The sequence below is a fragment of the Aspergillus mulundensis genome (genome assembly GCF_003369625.1).
Source record: "Aspergillus mulundensis strain DSM 5745 chromosome Unknown scaffold_16, whole genome shotgun sequence".
NCBI classification, from domain to species: domain Eukaryota; kingdom Fungi; phylum Ascomycota; class Eurotiomycetes; order Eurotiales; family Aspergillaceae; genus Aspergillus; species Aspergillus mulundensis.
In genome coordinates, this window is record NW_020797904.1 from 409,394 (window position 1) to 422,719 (window position 13,326).

General features: G+C 56.8%; 5 protein-coding genes across 5 annotated transcripts; 3 read left to right on the forward strand and 2 right to left on the reverse strand.

The window, feature by feature from the left end:
• Positions 1-144: 144 nt before the first annotated feature.
• Positions 145-2,436, forward strand: DSM5745_10705 (uncharacterized protein; the record flags this gene model as incomplete). Its single annotated transcript, XM_026752721.1, has 1 exon — positions 145-2,436. The coding sequence occupies one exon, from the start codon at positions 145-147 to the stop codon at positions 2,434-2,436; it is 2,292 nt and encodes a 763-aa protein (XP_026598739.1).
• A 3,536-nt stretch (positions 2,437-5,972) lies between these two features.
• Positions 5,973-7,193, forward strand: DSM5745_10706 (putative PHD finger domain protein; the record flags this gene model as incomplete). Its single annotated transcript, XM_026752722.1, has 1 exon — positions 5,973-7,193. One exon carries the CDS (start codon positions 5,973-5,975, stop codon positions 7,191-7,193), a length of 1,221 nt encoding a protein of 406 aa, XP_026598740.1.
• A 178-nt stretch (positions 7,194-7,371) lies between these two features.
• DSM5745_10707 (RPC34 RNA polymerase subunit family protein) lies at positions 7,372-8,491 on the reverse strand (the record flags this gene model as incomplete). Its single annotated transcript, XM_026752723.1, has 2 exons — positions 7,372-8,194; positions 8,238-8,491. The coding sequence occupies 2 exons, from the start codon at positions 8,489-8,491 to the stop codon at positions 7,372-7,374; spliced, it is 1,077 nt and encodes a 358-aa protein (XP_026598741.1).
• Positions 8,492-8,868: 377 nt separating this feature from the next.
• On the forward strand, positions 8,869-10,752 carry sti1 (Hsp90 cochaperone STI1; the record flags this gene model as incomplete). The annotated part of the gene is made up of 4 exons (XM_026752724.1): positions 8,869-8,933; positions 8,986-9,179; positions 9,240-10,555; positions 10,600-10,752. 4 exons carry the CDS (start codon positions 8,869-8,871, stop codon positions 10,750-10,752), a joined length of 1,728 nt encoding a protein of 575 aa, XP_026598742.1.
• A 1,479-nt stretch (positions 10,753-12,231) lies between these two features.
• On the reverse strand, positions 12,232-13,224 carry DSM5745_10709 (uncharacterized protein; the record flags this gene model as incomplete). Its single annotated transcript, XM_026752725.1, has 5 exons — positions 12,232-12,422; positions 12,485-12,801; positions 12,861-12,982; positions 13,046-13,129; positions 13,183-13,224. The coding sequence occupies 5 exons, from the start codon at positions 13,222-13,224 to the stop codon at positions 12,232-12,234; spliced, it is 756 nt and encodes a 251-aa protein (XP_026598743.1).
• Between the last annotated feature and the right edge of the window lie 102 nt (positions 13,225-13,326).

The following is a 13,326-nucleotide window of genomic DNA, read 5'->3' on the forward strand; positions in this document are numbered from 1 at the left end:
TGAGGCTGAGGCTGAGCCACTAGTACGAAGAGACTCTAGTCCATGCTATGATCGCTTAGCAGGATCTCCAGCTGAGGCGGGGTTGAAGAATGTCACTGTTAGATCCAACCTCTCCAACACGACCGTGAAGCTGCTGTAGCAACAATGGCAGACCACCTCTTCTCCCCCGGCGCCCCCCCAAAGCCCCTCCGCATCGAGTACACCGGCCCCCTATACGACGGCGACGACTGGGATACGTACCCCAGTCGACAAGGCTGGGAATCTGCGCCAAACACGCCAAAGTTCCCTCCACGACGAATCCCGCCTGAGTTCCACCCATATATCGAGTGCTGGCTGTATTTCGGCACGCTGCACTACGTCTTCGGGGACACGCTAGACCAGAATGACTTTCTTGTCTGCGAGGGTGAAAAGCAGTACATTACGACAAAGCACCTACCGAGGTATATTGAGAACACCAGAGCGTGGAAGAAGCGCAACCGCGGCACACGGAGTATCGAAATCGTCTCGAAAGTCTGCAAGGTCCTTCCACTCTATTACAACACCATCCGACCTCCCCTGCGCCTCGCCATCCAGCTCCTGTCCCACGCCCTCTGGAACATAGCCACCACCCGAGACCCCTCGCTACCAGCACAACCACCGCACGTCCGCACCTGGATGTTCGCGCAGCCCAGCGAAGTCGAGACAATGGTAGGCGATGGATGGTGCCCGCTCGACGCGGAGAAATGCCGCAAGGCCGGCGGGGAGGTTGATACAGCAGCGTATTTGCTACAACTCGTGCGGACGAAAGCGGACTGGAATAAGCGGAGCCATGAAGCGTGCAGGAAGACGGAGTGCGTGGCCGATAACGTGGACGAGAGCGTCTACGTCACGCGGCATGTCGACGGACGCTGTAACTGCCAGCACGTCCACGCCGACGTCGAAGCGCTGCACGCCATCCTGAAAGAGGGGGACATCCCGATCGTAGAAATCGCGCGGCGTCCAAGCGGCGGCGGGTACGAGATTGCGGTCGCTCGGAGACAAAGCAGGCGGTACGTCGCCGTGTCGCACGTCTGGGCCGATGGGCTCGGAAACCCAGCCAGCAACTCGCTGCCGCACTGCCAGATCGAACTGCTCTACGCGCGGGCGAAGACCCTCCTCTCCGAGACGGAGTACGTCCCGCAGTACGAGAACGGCCCGTTTGGGGCTCTGCATAGCGGCGCTGCACGACTGGCGCATTTTGCAGGGCGCCGGGCGGAAGCGAGACGGGGGGAGGCTGTTCTCGTCTGGATCGATACGCTGTGTATTCCGCATGGGCGCGAGGTGCGCGGGCTGGCGATCACGCGCATCCGCGATGTCTATGTGCGAGCCTACAGGACCATGCTGCTCGACTCGGAGATCCGGCAACTCGCTTCCACAGCGAGCGCGCTCGAGCTCGTCCTCCGCGTGCTCTACTGCTCCGGCTGGATCCGGCGGCTGTGGACGCTGCAGGAGGGGCTGGCTGCGAAGAGCAGGCTGTATGTGCTGCTGTCCGACAAGGCGGTTAACATCTCGACCATGGCAGATAGTCTGTTCACGAAACTTGATCAGGGCAAAATCCCGATCTTCCAAGCGCGCATTGCCCGGTTCGCGGCGGGCGTGTGGTACAGCTACTTCCAGCATACGATTGACGCGGCGTCGAAGTTCGAGAAGTTCGTGAATGTGATGACGAGTCCGTTCATCGACGCGTCCATCTCGCAGGACCAGCTGGTTGCCTGGAACTGGTTTAATGTGGCGACGCGCGCGTCGAGCAAAGACGGGGACCGGCCGGTTGTGCTGGCGGGCGTGCTGGATCTTGATGTTGGGGCAATTCTGAAAGTGAAGGGGGCGCACGAGCGCATGCGCGTGTTTTATAGTCTGCTCGACGGGTTTCCTGCCGATGTGCTGTTTCAGGATGGGCTGCGGTTTGAGGAGGATGGGTGGCGCTGGGCGCTGAGGGTTTGTCGGTATACGGATGAGATTCGGTATTTGGGGCATGGGGCCGGGAGGATCACGGAGGGGGGGTTGCAGGTTACGGGGGTGCTTTCGTGGGTGTTTGAGTCGAGTGTTGTCTTTGATCTGAGACGGCTGGAGGAGGATGATGGGCAGTTGGCCTGGGAGGCGTGGCTTGATGCGGCGCAGATTGATCCAGATAAGCCGGCGAAGGTGTTGCATTTGAAGGCGAAGCAAGATGTTTGTTTCCCAGCGGACGAGGTGCAGGGCATTCTCCTGGAGGAGGTCAGGACTTCTCGTCCTGGGTCGGCGACGCGGTGTGCGCTGGTTTCGCTGCAGGCAAGAGACGAGGAGGTCCATTATGCGCGGTATACGAGCGTGGCCACGGTGCAGTCTGTTGATTTAGGCTTGTCGAGCTTTCCTGATGAGGGCTTCCTGATCGGGGGCACCTGGGATGACTTGCAAAGGCGAGAGTGGGTGGTAGGATAAGCTCCGGCATAATTACCGCTGCCGTATACCCTATTTAATAGCTTTTCATATTGTCTACTATAGGTACATCAGCTAGGCGTGTTTCCGCTATGCCCGTTTATAACCGCTTAGGCCCAAGAGCTTCAGCCGGCTTGACATATTCTAACGCCCAATCAGCTAGACGGGAGGACTTGTCTTCGGTAAACCCCAATGTGATAGAAGTGCTCTCGCAATGCATCAGCATCCCACTTCTAACCCACTCGGCCACCCTTACCTCGAAGTGAATCTGGTTCATAATCGCTGGATACTCGGGCATTGGGCTAGCCCTAACCCGCGCCGCTTTAAGGTCACCGCAACTTTTGAGCTACAGTCCATCACGCACACCAGATATAGTCGCCAGGTCGGAGACACGGACAAAGAATAGATGCAGTTTGACTGTCATCACCCAGCTCGAGGGCAGCGCCAGCATAGTGGCGTTCGTTTGAACAACGCGCGGGTACGGTATCTAGGCGTCGCCTGAGACGGTGACCGAGAGTGAAATGAAGATGCAGATGGAGACAATGTATTATCGTGCAGCCTTGCTGTTCATGCGCAGCGTAGATCGCGTTGTCATGATAATTAGAAGTGGCTGGTGGCAGTGCATGGGATTCTACCATAGCTACCTAGGTATAGGGGCTAAGGGCTGGATGGTCGGACCCGTCGTGACTGTGGTCCTTGATATGACCCGGGGCAAGTCCCAATATGCTTAACTTGAGTTCTATTTAGCAGGCCGCGCCCACTGGAGGACTACATGAACTTTTTTACTGGCAGATCCAAGGTCCCCTGATCAGCGGGAATCACGCCTGATGGCGACAAGGACAAGGCATCATCGACTGCGAACCAGGCTGTTTATGGGGAAGGAATGGCTAAAGGGAGTTTCCTTCCTTAAGAGAAACCATCCAACCGCCCGTTTTGAAGGCGTTCAGAAGTACTCTGACCATGCGTGGGATATGCATGTAAGCGGGAAGGGTCGGGGACATCTACAACAGAATGTAGCCCAAAAGTGCACATGGAATTGAGAATATTGAGAAGTGCAATAGGAGCCTGCATTAAACACTAAATTTGATTTAGTCAATGTCATATGGCGGATCTTCAATTAAGACCCGCGAAAGAGAACTAGAATCTTGAGACTGGGCACGAGTGGGTATGAACCCAGCTCCCAACAACATCTTCGGTATGCAATAATCCTGTACTTGGCCCGTCGATATACTAACTGATCTTGACAACATCCGGAATGCCCTCCCTATTCGGTTCAGACACCTCAACATGCATTCCATACCCGGACCGGAAGAAAGGATGATTCAAGAGGTCAGCACAAACAGTGATCCATTCACCAAGATATTATCCAGGCTTTGTGCACCAGACATCTTCGAAAGGAGGAAGAGGCTATATGGACTGTCCTGCCGCGCCCAGATGGTCTCGATCTCGTCAATCATTATCACAGGAACTGAGATGTCGCTCTCCGTGGGCTGTCGCGAGTCAGCCTCGGCCTGCTCGAACAACTCCCGCAGGTCGTCCACAGTTTTGATGTTCGCGCCATTTACTGTCCTTGTGCCGCGAACATTGGGTAACTGTATCGCCTGCCGGGCTATCACTGCCTTCCGAGCTCGGGAGGGCCGTAGATGACAACGCCCTTTACATGGCGGATGCCGGCCGAGCGTACGTCATCTGATAACATGAAACGTGAGAAAGTGCCCGACGGAGCAGAGAAAAGAGTGTTCATCGAGTAGACCAGGCGCTACGGCCACAAGAGGCGATTGCGGCACCGCTCGCCTAGCCGACAGCGTTAGAGCTACTTGCGCAACCTGCTGCTCCACGGCGGGACAAGATATCCGGTATTCAACAGACAGCCGTTTGTTCAAGGGCTCGCTTGGTGGCTCTTCACTCGGCGGCTGAGAGAAAGCAGGGTGCTCTCGCAGGATGATCACGGTCGATTCGGTGAGGATCCCGCCCGTACGTTTGGGGAGCGGGTCTTGGGTCTGTGAGCATAGCTGCTGGCCGTCCTTTCGCTCTATGATGTGGATTGTGTGGAACATTATGGTGATATTGGCGGCCCTGTAATTGACCAAAAGTGGTTGGCGCGGGGCTACGAACCGGGTGTTGAGGGTCTACCATACATTGTAAGCGTGGCCTGGGGCTGGTTTGCATGCGGTAGGTAACTGAGTTTAACAATAGTCTGAGGGAATTGTTCCTTGTAGACTCGCAATATAGATCCCTCGGCAAGGACGTCGATATCCGCGCGAGCAAGGGACGCCCTGCGTGGGGGATTGTACAGCTGCACAGTTACCTAGCCGCTTGAACGTCCGACCCAGTCCTGCTGATAATCATGAAGGCCAAGGGCTCCGCGGGGCCAGTCCCTGATTGAGCGCACTGCAAATAAGTGGACGTCATGCACAATCACCAGGGGTCCGGACCGCCTGGAGGCGAAGGCACATCCGCCGTAGACAGAGTGGCACTGGGATGTTAAAGGGTATTGACAGTCCCAAGCTCGACTCTCGTACTCGTTTGGAGAGACATGCTGCACGGGCATGATGAGCATAGAATGCGCTTGGCCATCCGCGAGAGTTGCAGTTGCAGCGGCCTTTCTCCGTGCATGCATAACATCTTTCTGTCGAGATGTATCTCCGAAAGCTTTTCTGAGTTTTGGGTCTCGCGACTCGCGCCTTACGGCGTTTGAGCCGCTCGCGAAGCCTGGTGAGAGAAAAGCGCATGGTACAGCGGTGGTTATCAAAGGATAGAAAGGTGATGTGAGTGCCTACCCCTGCTATTCTCGTGGACGGACCCTCTTGTTCTTAGTAGGATGGACAAGTGTTGTGCACGAGACACTTGCGCGCAGGTGGGGAAACACCAGCAGCTGTTGAGAATCATCTGAGACTGCCCAGGTGTGCTATGCTCGGTATAAGTATGGATATGAGCCACCCTTGCCGAACCAGTTGGTCTGTGTCCTGAGGGGAGTAGTGCTTGTTGATCCAGGCGATGGACATTACAAAGCAGACTTGGTTAGTCTCGTTCATGGTCTAAGGAACCTATCCACTACCGAGTGGTTGCATTGGTAGCATTTCGGCCGGGTTTACAAGCCTAGAAGAAGGCTGTGTCTGTTGTGGGAGTGTTGGTCGCCGAGTGTGTTACCTGGTTAGGTAGCACATGCTGCCAGGCGCGATCTGCGTAGAAGAGAGGTAGCGAGAGGGAAAAGCCTGGAAGATTCCAAGATTATGGACAAAGAGTATGAAAGAAGAGACGTGCGAGTTGGATACAAGAGGCTCAGGAACCGAAAGCCCCAGACTGTGGCGCAGTGGACTCACTGTGGCTAGTCAGGCACTTAGTCATCCGGAGAATCGTGAATCCATTCCGGTGTCGAGTGATCGGCTTCGGGCATTCCGCGGCCAGAACAGCCATCGCCTCGAGTTCATCATCGCTCGCAAATCTGTCGCCGTTCCTCTCGCCTCAGCCTCCTATTGCCGTCGCCATATCGAAGCTGCCCAAATTGGCCTGACAAAGAGCCCGGAGATCGTCATACGATGGCCCACGGCCAGGAAGATTGCGCCTCCGTCCTGGAGCAGTTCGTGCACGATGTCGCGAACCTGCCGCTGGAGATCAACCACTTGATGGAAGAGATCCAAGCGAAAGACCGGATCATCCAGGACTGCCGCACCATCATCAACTCGCGCGATGCCAGCATCCAAAAGTTCATCAAACTCAACGGCAGCTTGACCCCGAACCCAAAAGAGGAGCAGTACTCCAAGATCGTCCTGCAGAACCTCGACAGGTCCAGCCAGCTACAGGACGAGAAGATCCACTTGAGCGAGAAGGCGTGTATCCTGCTGGACCGACAGATCAAGAAACTCGACGTCAAGATCCGCGATCTCCAGAACGACAACGTCCTCTCCAACGACCCTCCCATCCCCTCCCTCTTCAACAATAAAGACCAATACCGCGATCCGCCCAAGATCTTCTTCCCCGACTCCTCCACCGACGCCGCCTCTTACTCCTCCCCTCTCGCCGCATCCTCCGGCAACGCAAACCCCCTAGTCACAGGCGCAACCCCCCGCCTCAACCTCTCCCTCAACCGCTCCCACTCCGCCGCCGCCCTCTCCCAAGCCGCTCGCAGCTCCGCCCCCGCCACCCCAGCCGGAACCGCCCACTTCCAGCAACGCCACCGTGAATCCTCAGCCGGCGCCATCGACAGCAAGCGCCGCCGCCTCAACACAACCCTCGGCTCCCTCCCCGCCGCCTCCTCCAACCTCCGCCAGTCCTCGCTCGGCCCGGGCACGCCCAAAGCCGGGACCCCGTCCTCCAGCCGCGCAGGCAGCGCCGGCCCACGCTCCGCGGGAATCACCAAGAAAGCGCTGACCAAGAAAGTCGCGCCGCACCAGCAACTCAAGAAACTCAAATCGCTCAACGGCAAGCACAACAAACGCTCGTCCAGCACGAGCCGGTTAAAGGCGCACAAGAAAACGCTGTCCGGGGGCGACGACGACGACGACGATTCCATGCTCAGCAGCGCGGAGCTCTCCGATTCGGACAGCGGCGACGTGAACATGGACGAGGACGAGGACGAGGGGAACGAGGACACCCAGGTGTATTGTACGTGTCGGACCGTCAGCCATGGGGATATGGTGGCGTGCGACAACAACGATTGCAAGTATGAGTGGTTCCATTGGAAGTGCGTGGGGTTGACGAGGGAGCCGGTTGGGAAGTGGTATTGTCCGGATTGTTCGGCGGCGAAGGGGGGTGAATAGATAATTACCAGATTTATGAGTTATGATATCCATCTACGAATCGAAACATTATCTCTACAGTTTGTTTACGAACTGGTATATATATTCCCTTACATTGTCCGTCCTATACTCATAGTCGAACCCATCCCAAATCACATGCAACGCCATCGCTATGCAACAAACACATTTTTAATCGCCGCTAAAAAGAAAGCGGCCCCTTCTCATGAATCCACGTCTCAAAGTACTCGCAATTCTCCGGGCTAACCGCACCCCCCGGCACACACAGGTTGAAAACCGGGCAGTGGCCGCAGGGGACCTCCGTCATGCCGTTCAGGACGAGCCGGTCGTCATCCGCGGCGCGGTCCTCGTTCGGCTTGCGGGCCTGGCGCGCCTTGACCTGTTCCGGGTTCATGACGGATTTGTAGACCTCGCCGTTGTTCAGCGCGACGAGCTTATTGTCGTAGCAGAGCATCTCGAGCAGCTGCGTCACGCTCTCTTCGCCCAGCCGCACGGGCGTAATGCCGCTCTGGTTGACGGCCGCCGTGAGCATCGCGATGGTCGGGTACCCCGTGTAGCCCGCCGGATAGGGGAGGTACTTCGCGGAACCATCCTTCTTGACCGTCGCCGCCGCAGCAGAGCCATCAGCGGTCTTCAAACGCTTAGCGCGTGCCCGATCAGCCGCCGGCACCTCGTACCAGCTCTTCTTGCTAACGGAGAACTCGATGAAGCCCGAGACCACGCCGATGAAGTTCTCGTCGAGCACGCCGTCCGTGAACCACGCGCCGCCCGTGACGTCCTCGCTCGGCGCCAGCCCCGCGAGCATGTACATCTTCCGGCTGGGGAACTTGACATTGTGCACGGATTTGATGTAGCTCTTGCCCTCGAGGGACTTGAGGCAGCGGTCGAGGATGGACTTGTGCAGGTTCGTGCGGCTTTGGATCTGGCGCACCCAGATGCCTGAGCGGCCGGTGGAGTGGATGACGTTGTAGACTAAGCTCTCGTCGGGGGAAAGGTTCTGCAGCCTAAACTGATTAGTACGTTATTGCTAGATGGGGGTGCGCGTACTTCTCGGCGTCCTCGCGCGCAATGAGCTTCCACGCGAGCCGGTCATTTTTGCCCTGCAGGAGGCGCAGCAGCTTCTGGTCGACGAGGGACTGGGTGCATTGGAGGAGGAGCGGGAGGTCGTTTTTCGGGATGATGTCCAGGCCTAGGAGGTCTTGCTGGTAGAAGAGGTGGTCGATGGGGAAGTTGGCCAGGCATGCGTCGTAGAGTCTCGAGGCGAGCTCGGTCACGGAGCCGCCAGACCCCGCGGAGGCCATGGTTGAGGGAGAACTGAGCGTCGGTCACCGGAGGGATTCGCGGAATCGCATGTTCGGGGGGTACCGAGGGGACCGTAATCGTCGATGGCTGAAGCCTTCGCCAGCAGCCCCGGGTGTGAACTTGTGGACAGTGACTTGGTGACAGGAAGATGTTTTTTGGCGGAGAAATTCTTTCTGGCCTAGCGCCGCCCGGTCACACTAGTCCACGGATGGCTTAGCGCAGGAGCTCCATTCAAGCAGGCTTGGCGTTCTGGCGCTCAGCGTCTCGGAAATTTCCAGAAGCTCGGAGTCCTCAATATTAGTCCAGCTGCCTCGCCTCAGTCGCTTTGACCTGCTTCTCTCCATCTCACTCTCATCAACTGACACACGCGCACACCATGGCTGACGCTCTAAAGGCCGAGGGCAACAAGGCCTTCGCTGCTAAGGACTACCCGACTGCCATGTATGTATACCGACCCCGCTTTGCATTCTGGAGGCGGCGCTGATCAAACCAGTGACAAGTTCACTCAGGCAATCGAGCTCGACGCTACCAACCACGTCCTCTACTCCAACCGTTCCGCTGTCTACGCCGCCCAGCAAGAATACGAGAAGGCGCTTACCGACGCTGAGAAGGCCGTCGAGATCAAGCCCGACTGGTCCAAGGGCCACCAGCGCAAGGGTGCCGCCTACCGTGGAATCGGAGATTTACGTACGTCCCGCTGCCTTTATCTATACTGGCTTATATACTGATGATGGAATGCTGGTATAGTGGCCGCCCACGATGCGTACGAAGAGGCGATCAAGCTCGAGCCCGGCAACACCCAGGCCAAGAACGGTCTCGACGCCGTGAAGCGCGCCATCAACGCCGAGGCCCAGGCTGACGGTGTCACCGGCGACCCCATGGGCGGACTCGGCAACATCTTCAACGACCCCCAGCTCTTCCAGAAACTCGCCAGCAACCCCAAGACCTCCGGATTCCTCGCCGACGCCGACTTCATGAACAAACTCAAGAAGATCCAGCAGAACCCGAACAACATTGGCGAGGAGATCAAGGACCCGCGATTCCTGCAGGTGATGAGCGTTTTGCTTGGTATTGATATGAACTTCGGCGCTCCTCCCCAGGATGGTCCCTCCGCGGCTGCTGCTGAGGCTGAAGAGGACGTCCCGATGCCCGACGCCCGCCCACCTCCCCCGAAGAAGGAGCCTGAGCCCGCGCCCGAGCCTGAAGATGAGGAGGCTGCTGCCAAGAAGAAGGCGCAGGAGGCTGGTGACGCCGAGAAGAAGATCGGTAACGACTTCTACAAAAAGAAGCAGTTTGACGAGGCTATTGAACACTACACCAAGGCGTGGGAGCTGAACAAGGATGTCACATACCTCAACAACATCGGTGCGGCCAAGTTTGAGAAGGGCGACCTCGAGGGTGCCATTGAGACATGCAAGACCGCCATCGAGGAGGGCCGTGACCTCCGCGCCGACTTCAAGCACATCGCCAAGGCCTTCACACGAATTGGTACCGCGTACGAGAAGCTGGGAGACCTTGAGAAGGCTATCGAGAACTACAACAAGTCTCTCACCGAGCACCGAACCCCCGACGCCCTCACCAAGCTGCGCAACGCCGAGAAGGCCCGCGACACGGCCAAGAAGGAAGCCTACATCGACCCCGCCGAAGCCGAGAAGGCCCGTGAGCTCGGCCAGCAGAAGTTCCAGGAAGCCGACTGGCCCGCTGCCGTCGACGCCTTCACTGAGATGACGAAGCGAGCCCCCGACGACCCCCGTGGCTTCAGCAACCGCGCCGCCGCGCTGATCAAGCTGATGGCGTTCCCCCAGGCCGTCCAGGACTGCGACGAGGCCATCGCCCGCGACCCCAAGTTCTTCCGCGCCTACATCCGCAAATCGCAGGCTCTCGCCGCCATGAAGGAATACAGCCGCGCCATCGACGCCTGCAGCGCCGCCGCCGAGCACGACGACGGCAGCCACGCGCGCGAGATCGAGCAGCAGCAGCAGAAGGTCCTGGACGCGCAGTTCAGCGCCCGTGCCGGCGAGACCGAGCAGGAGACCATGCAGCGCATCCAGAACGACCCAGAGGTATGCCCAACCACCGTCTAACTCGTCCATAGCTAACTGGCCAGATCATGTCCATCCTCCAAGACCCCGTCATGCAGAGCATCCTGCAACAAGCCAAGGGCGACCCCGCGGCCCTGCAAGAGCACATGAAGAACACGCAGGTCCGGCTGCAGATCCAGAAGCTGATGGCCGCCGGTGTGATCCGTCTCGGGCGGTAATCTGCTGCTGTCAGGTGTTTGCATTTCTTACGTACATTTGATGGCGCATCATGCTGTAGTTAACGAATCGGTTAATATGACTTAATGATCAGTCACAACACGGCTACACTGTAATTGCGAGCTATTTATTGGTTCTCACTTCTTACCTGCTGCCCGTATCAGTCCATGGCCAGTCGTTCATCTATACACCCGCCGACACAGCTTGAACAAGGACAAGGTATAACAAAAAGACAAAACTGGCAAGAGTAGCTCGGCCATCTTGCCTGAGTGATACCCCAGCAACCATTCCGTCCGCGGCTAGGTACAGCATCAAGGACATCCCGCCAGAGCCAATGTAGCCCTAATCTGTCTCTGAGCAACTCCTCCTCTCCAACTTACCTTATATAGGTATGATAATTCAAGTAAGCCCAACCCCAACTAATGCTGGATAAATTTCCTCTGAGAGATTGTTATTCGAGGTCATTCCCTAGTTTATCCACGCACATTAGCTGGGCATTGACGTTCCAGGTGTGGTGTTATAGTGTTATTGAGGACATAGGGTCTCGTGGGCTTCTAGAAAACAAAAAGCAATACCAGGCGAGTTCCAGGGGGCGATGTTCAAGCGTTCTGTATATGAGGTAGTTGTTTTGACATACCCGTGGACATGTACGCGGGGTTATCCAAACCACAAGATAGGAGGAATTCAAGAACGGACTCGAGATAACTAGGTACCATATAACAAGCGCCGGTTCCATGTGAAATAAGCCCTGGAGGCGTAAAAGGTATACTATTTGCTACCCATCACTGGCCATCCGCTCGTTCAGATCCCTCGTTTCCACAGATGAATCCGTTTTATTGATCAATCCAGTACTAGTGTGTGCCGTGTGGACAAGGCCTAGGGCTTCCATGCTGGGTCGTACTCGTCGCTATCTATGATGGACTAAGTCCGCTGTTGCACCGAGGTCTTTCAGGGCTGTGGCATCCCACAGACGACCTGATGTCGCCTGTCTGACTAGGTACATAGGGCTATGCAGGGTCCTCCTTACCAGACATTCAATATGGGCAGTGGGCTGTCTATATAAGGCGACGGCTTGCCCATGGTTCTGTCTTCACACCTTCTTTCTCCATCCCAATGGCCCAGAGGGCGAGTCTACTCGTCTTGTCATACTACCTTGCTTTCCATCCTTGGAACTTGTTTCAGACCTCCGCTGGTTCTCCTTTGGTGCAGTTGATGATGATTTCCAGAAATGTGTACGCAGCCCGATGCGCGAGTGGCAGACGATGCGTGATTTTGTGGGTTTCTGTTGTTGAGCTTCTCGCGCTCTAAAGCTCCATTGGTTCCAACATCTAAGCTGTTTCAACTCTTGCGGTCCTTATGGCACTTGGACAAAGTGAATACAAAAGCCCCCAGTCCAGTCCGCGTAGTAACCCGTGGCCATCAGCCCTGTCCACGACCGAGGCATTCGCTCACTTGTCCACATTGGCAGGCTCAGCAATCCATCACAACCACTGCTTATTCCCAAAATGCGAGACAAACGCCCCCGCAAATCCACCCTCAATGCTGAGCCTTTCCCAGGTCTCCCTGAGCGTGCGAACCGCCTCGGCAACGGGCGTTAGGCCCTTGAAGTGCGGCGCATACGCCGCAATTTTGCCCATGAATCTCTGCAAGCCTTCTATCTGCTCTGGCAGCACTAGTACGCATGCGAGCATCAGCACAGCACCACCAGATCTAGGGCATGATAAAGGTACGCACCATTCTCATAATGCCCGACCTCCACAACGCCCGGACTAACAGCCACAAACAGCACGCCGTCCCTCTTATACTGCGCGCTGAACTTGGCGACGATCGTGTTCATGGCTGCCTTGGACGCAGCGTACAGCGCGCTGTTCTCGACCTCGAGGGCGTTGATCAGGTCGAGGTCTGCGTGGCCGCTGGATATGGCGATCACTTTCTTCACTTTGCCTTGCATTACAGAGGGCAGAAAGAGGTTGAAGAGGTGGATGTTGCCCACGACGTTGGTTTGGAAGAGCTTTGAGCAGACGGCTTCGAGCTCTTGGGGTTTGGTGGCTCTTGCGTGTAGACGTTAGGGACTAGCTGGCCGGATAGGCAAGGGGGGTAGTGAACCTACAGATTACCAATTGGGTCATAAGCATCAAAGTGAGACGGGAAGGCCCCGTTGGCAACAAGGTAGTCGACGCCCCGGTCGCCGATGATCTGGGCCGTGTCGGCAGCGGCTTGCTTCAGGCTGGCCTAGTCGGTGAGGTCGCCGTGCAGGATGTGGAGGTTGGGACGGTGGCCCAGCTCAGCGGCCACCTTCTTCTCAGTTGCGGCTTTGTCGCGGACGAGGCCGATGACGAGGGTGTTGGTGTCTTCGGAGATCTGCCTGACGAGCTCGAACTGAGGAGTTTTAGATGTATGTTGTGATGCAGCAGAGGCAGGGGCAAACTCACCCCGATTCCCTTCGAGACGCCGGTGATCACGTAGACGGACATACTGAGTGATCTCTCTGAATGGAACCCTAACTTTGATGGAATGCAACCAGCATCGACCACGGTGCGAGGCATTCCCTATATACCCAGAGCGTCCTGCGAATT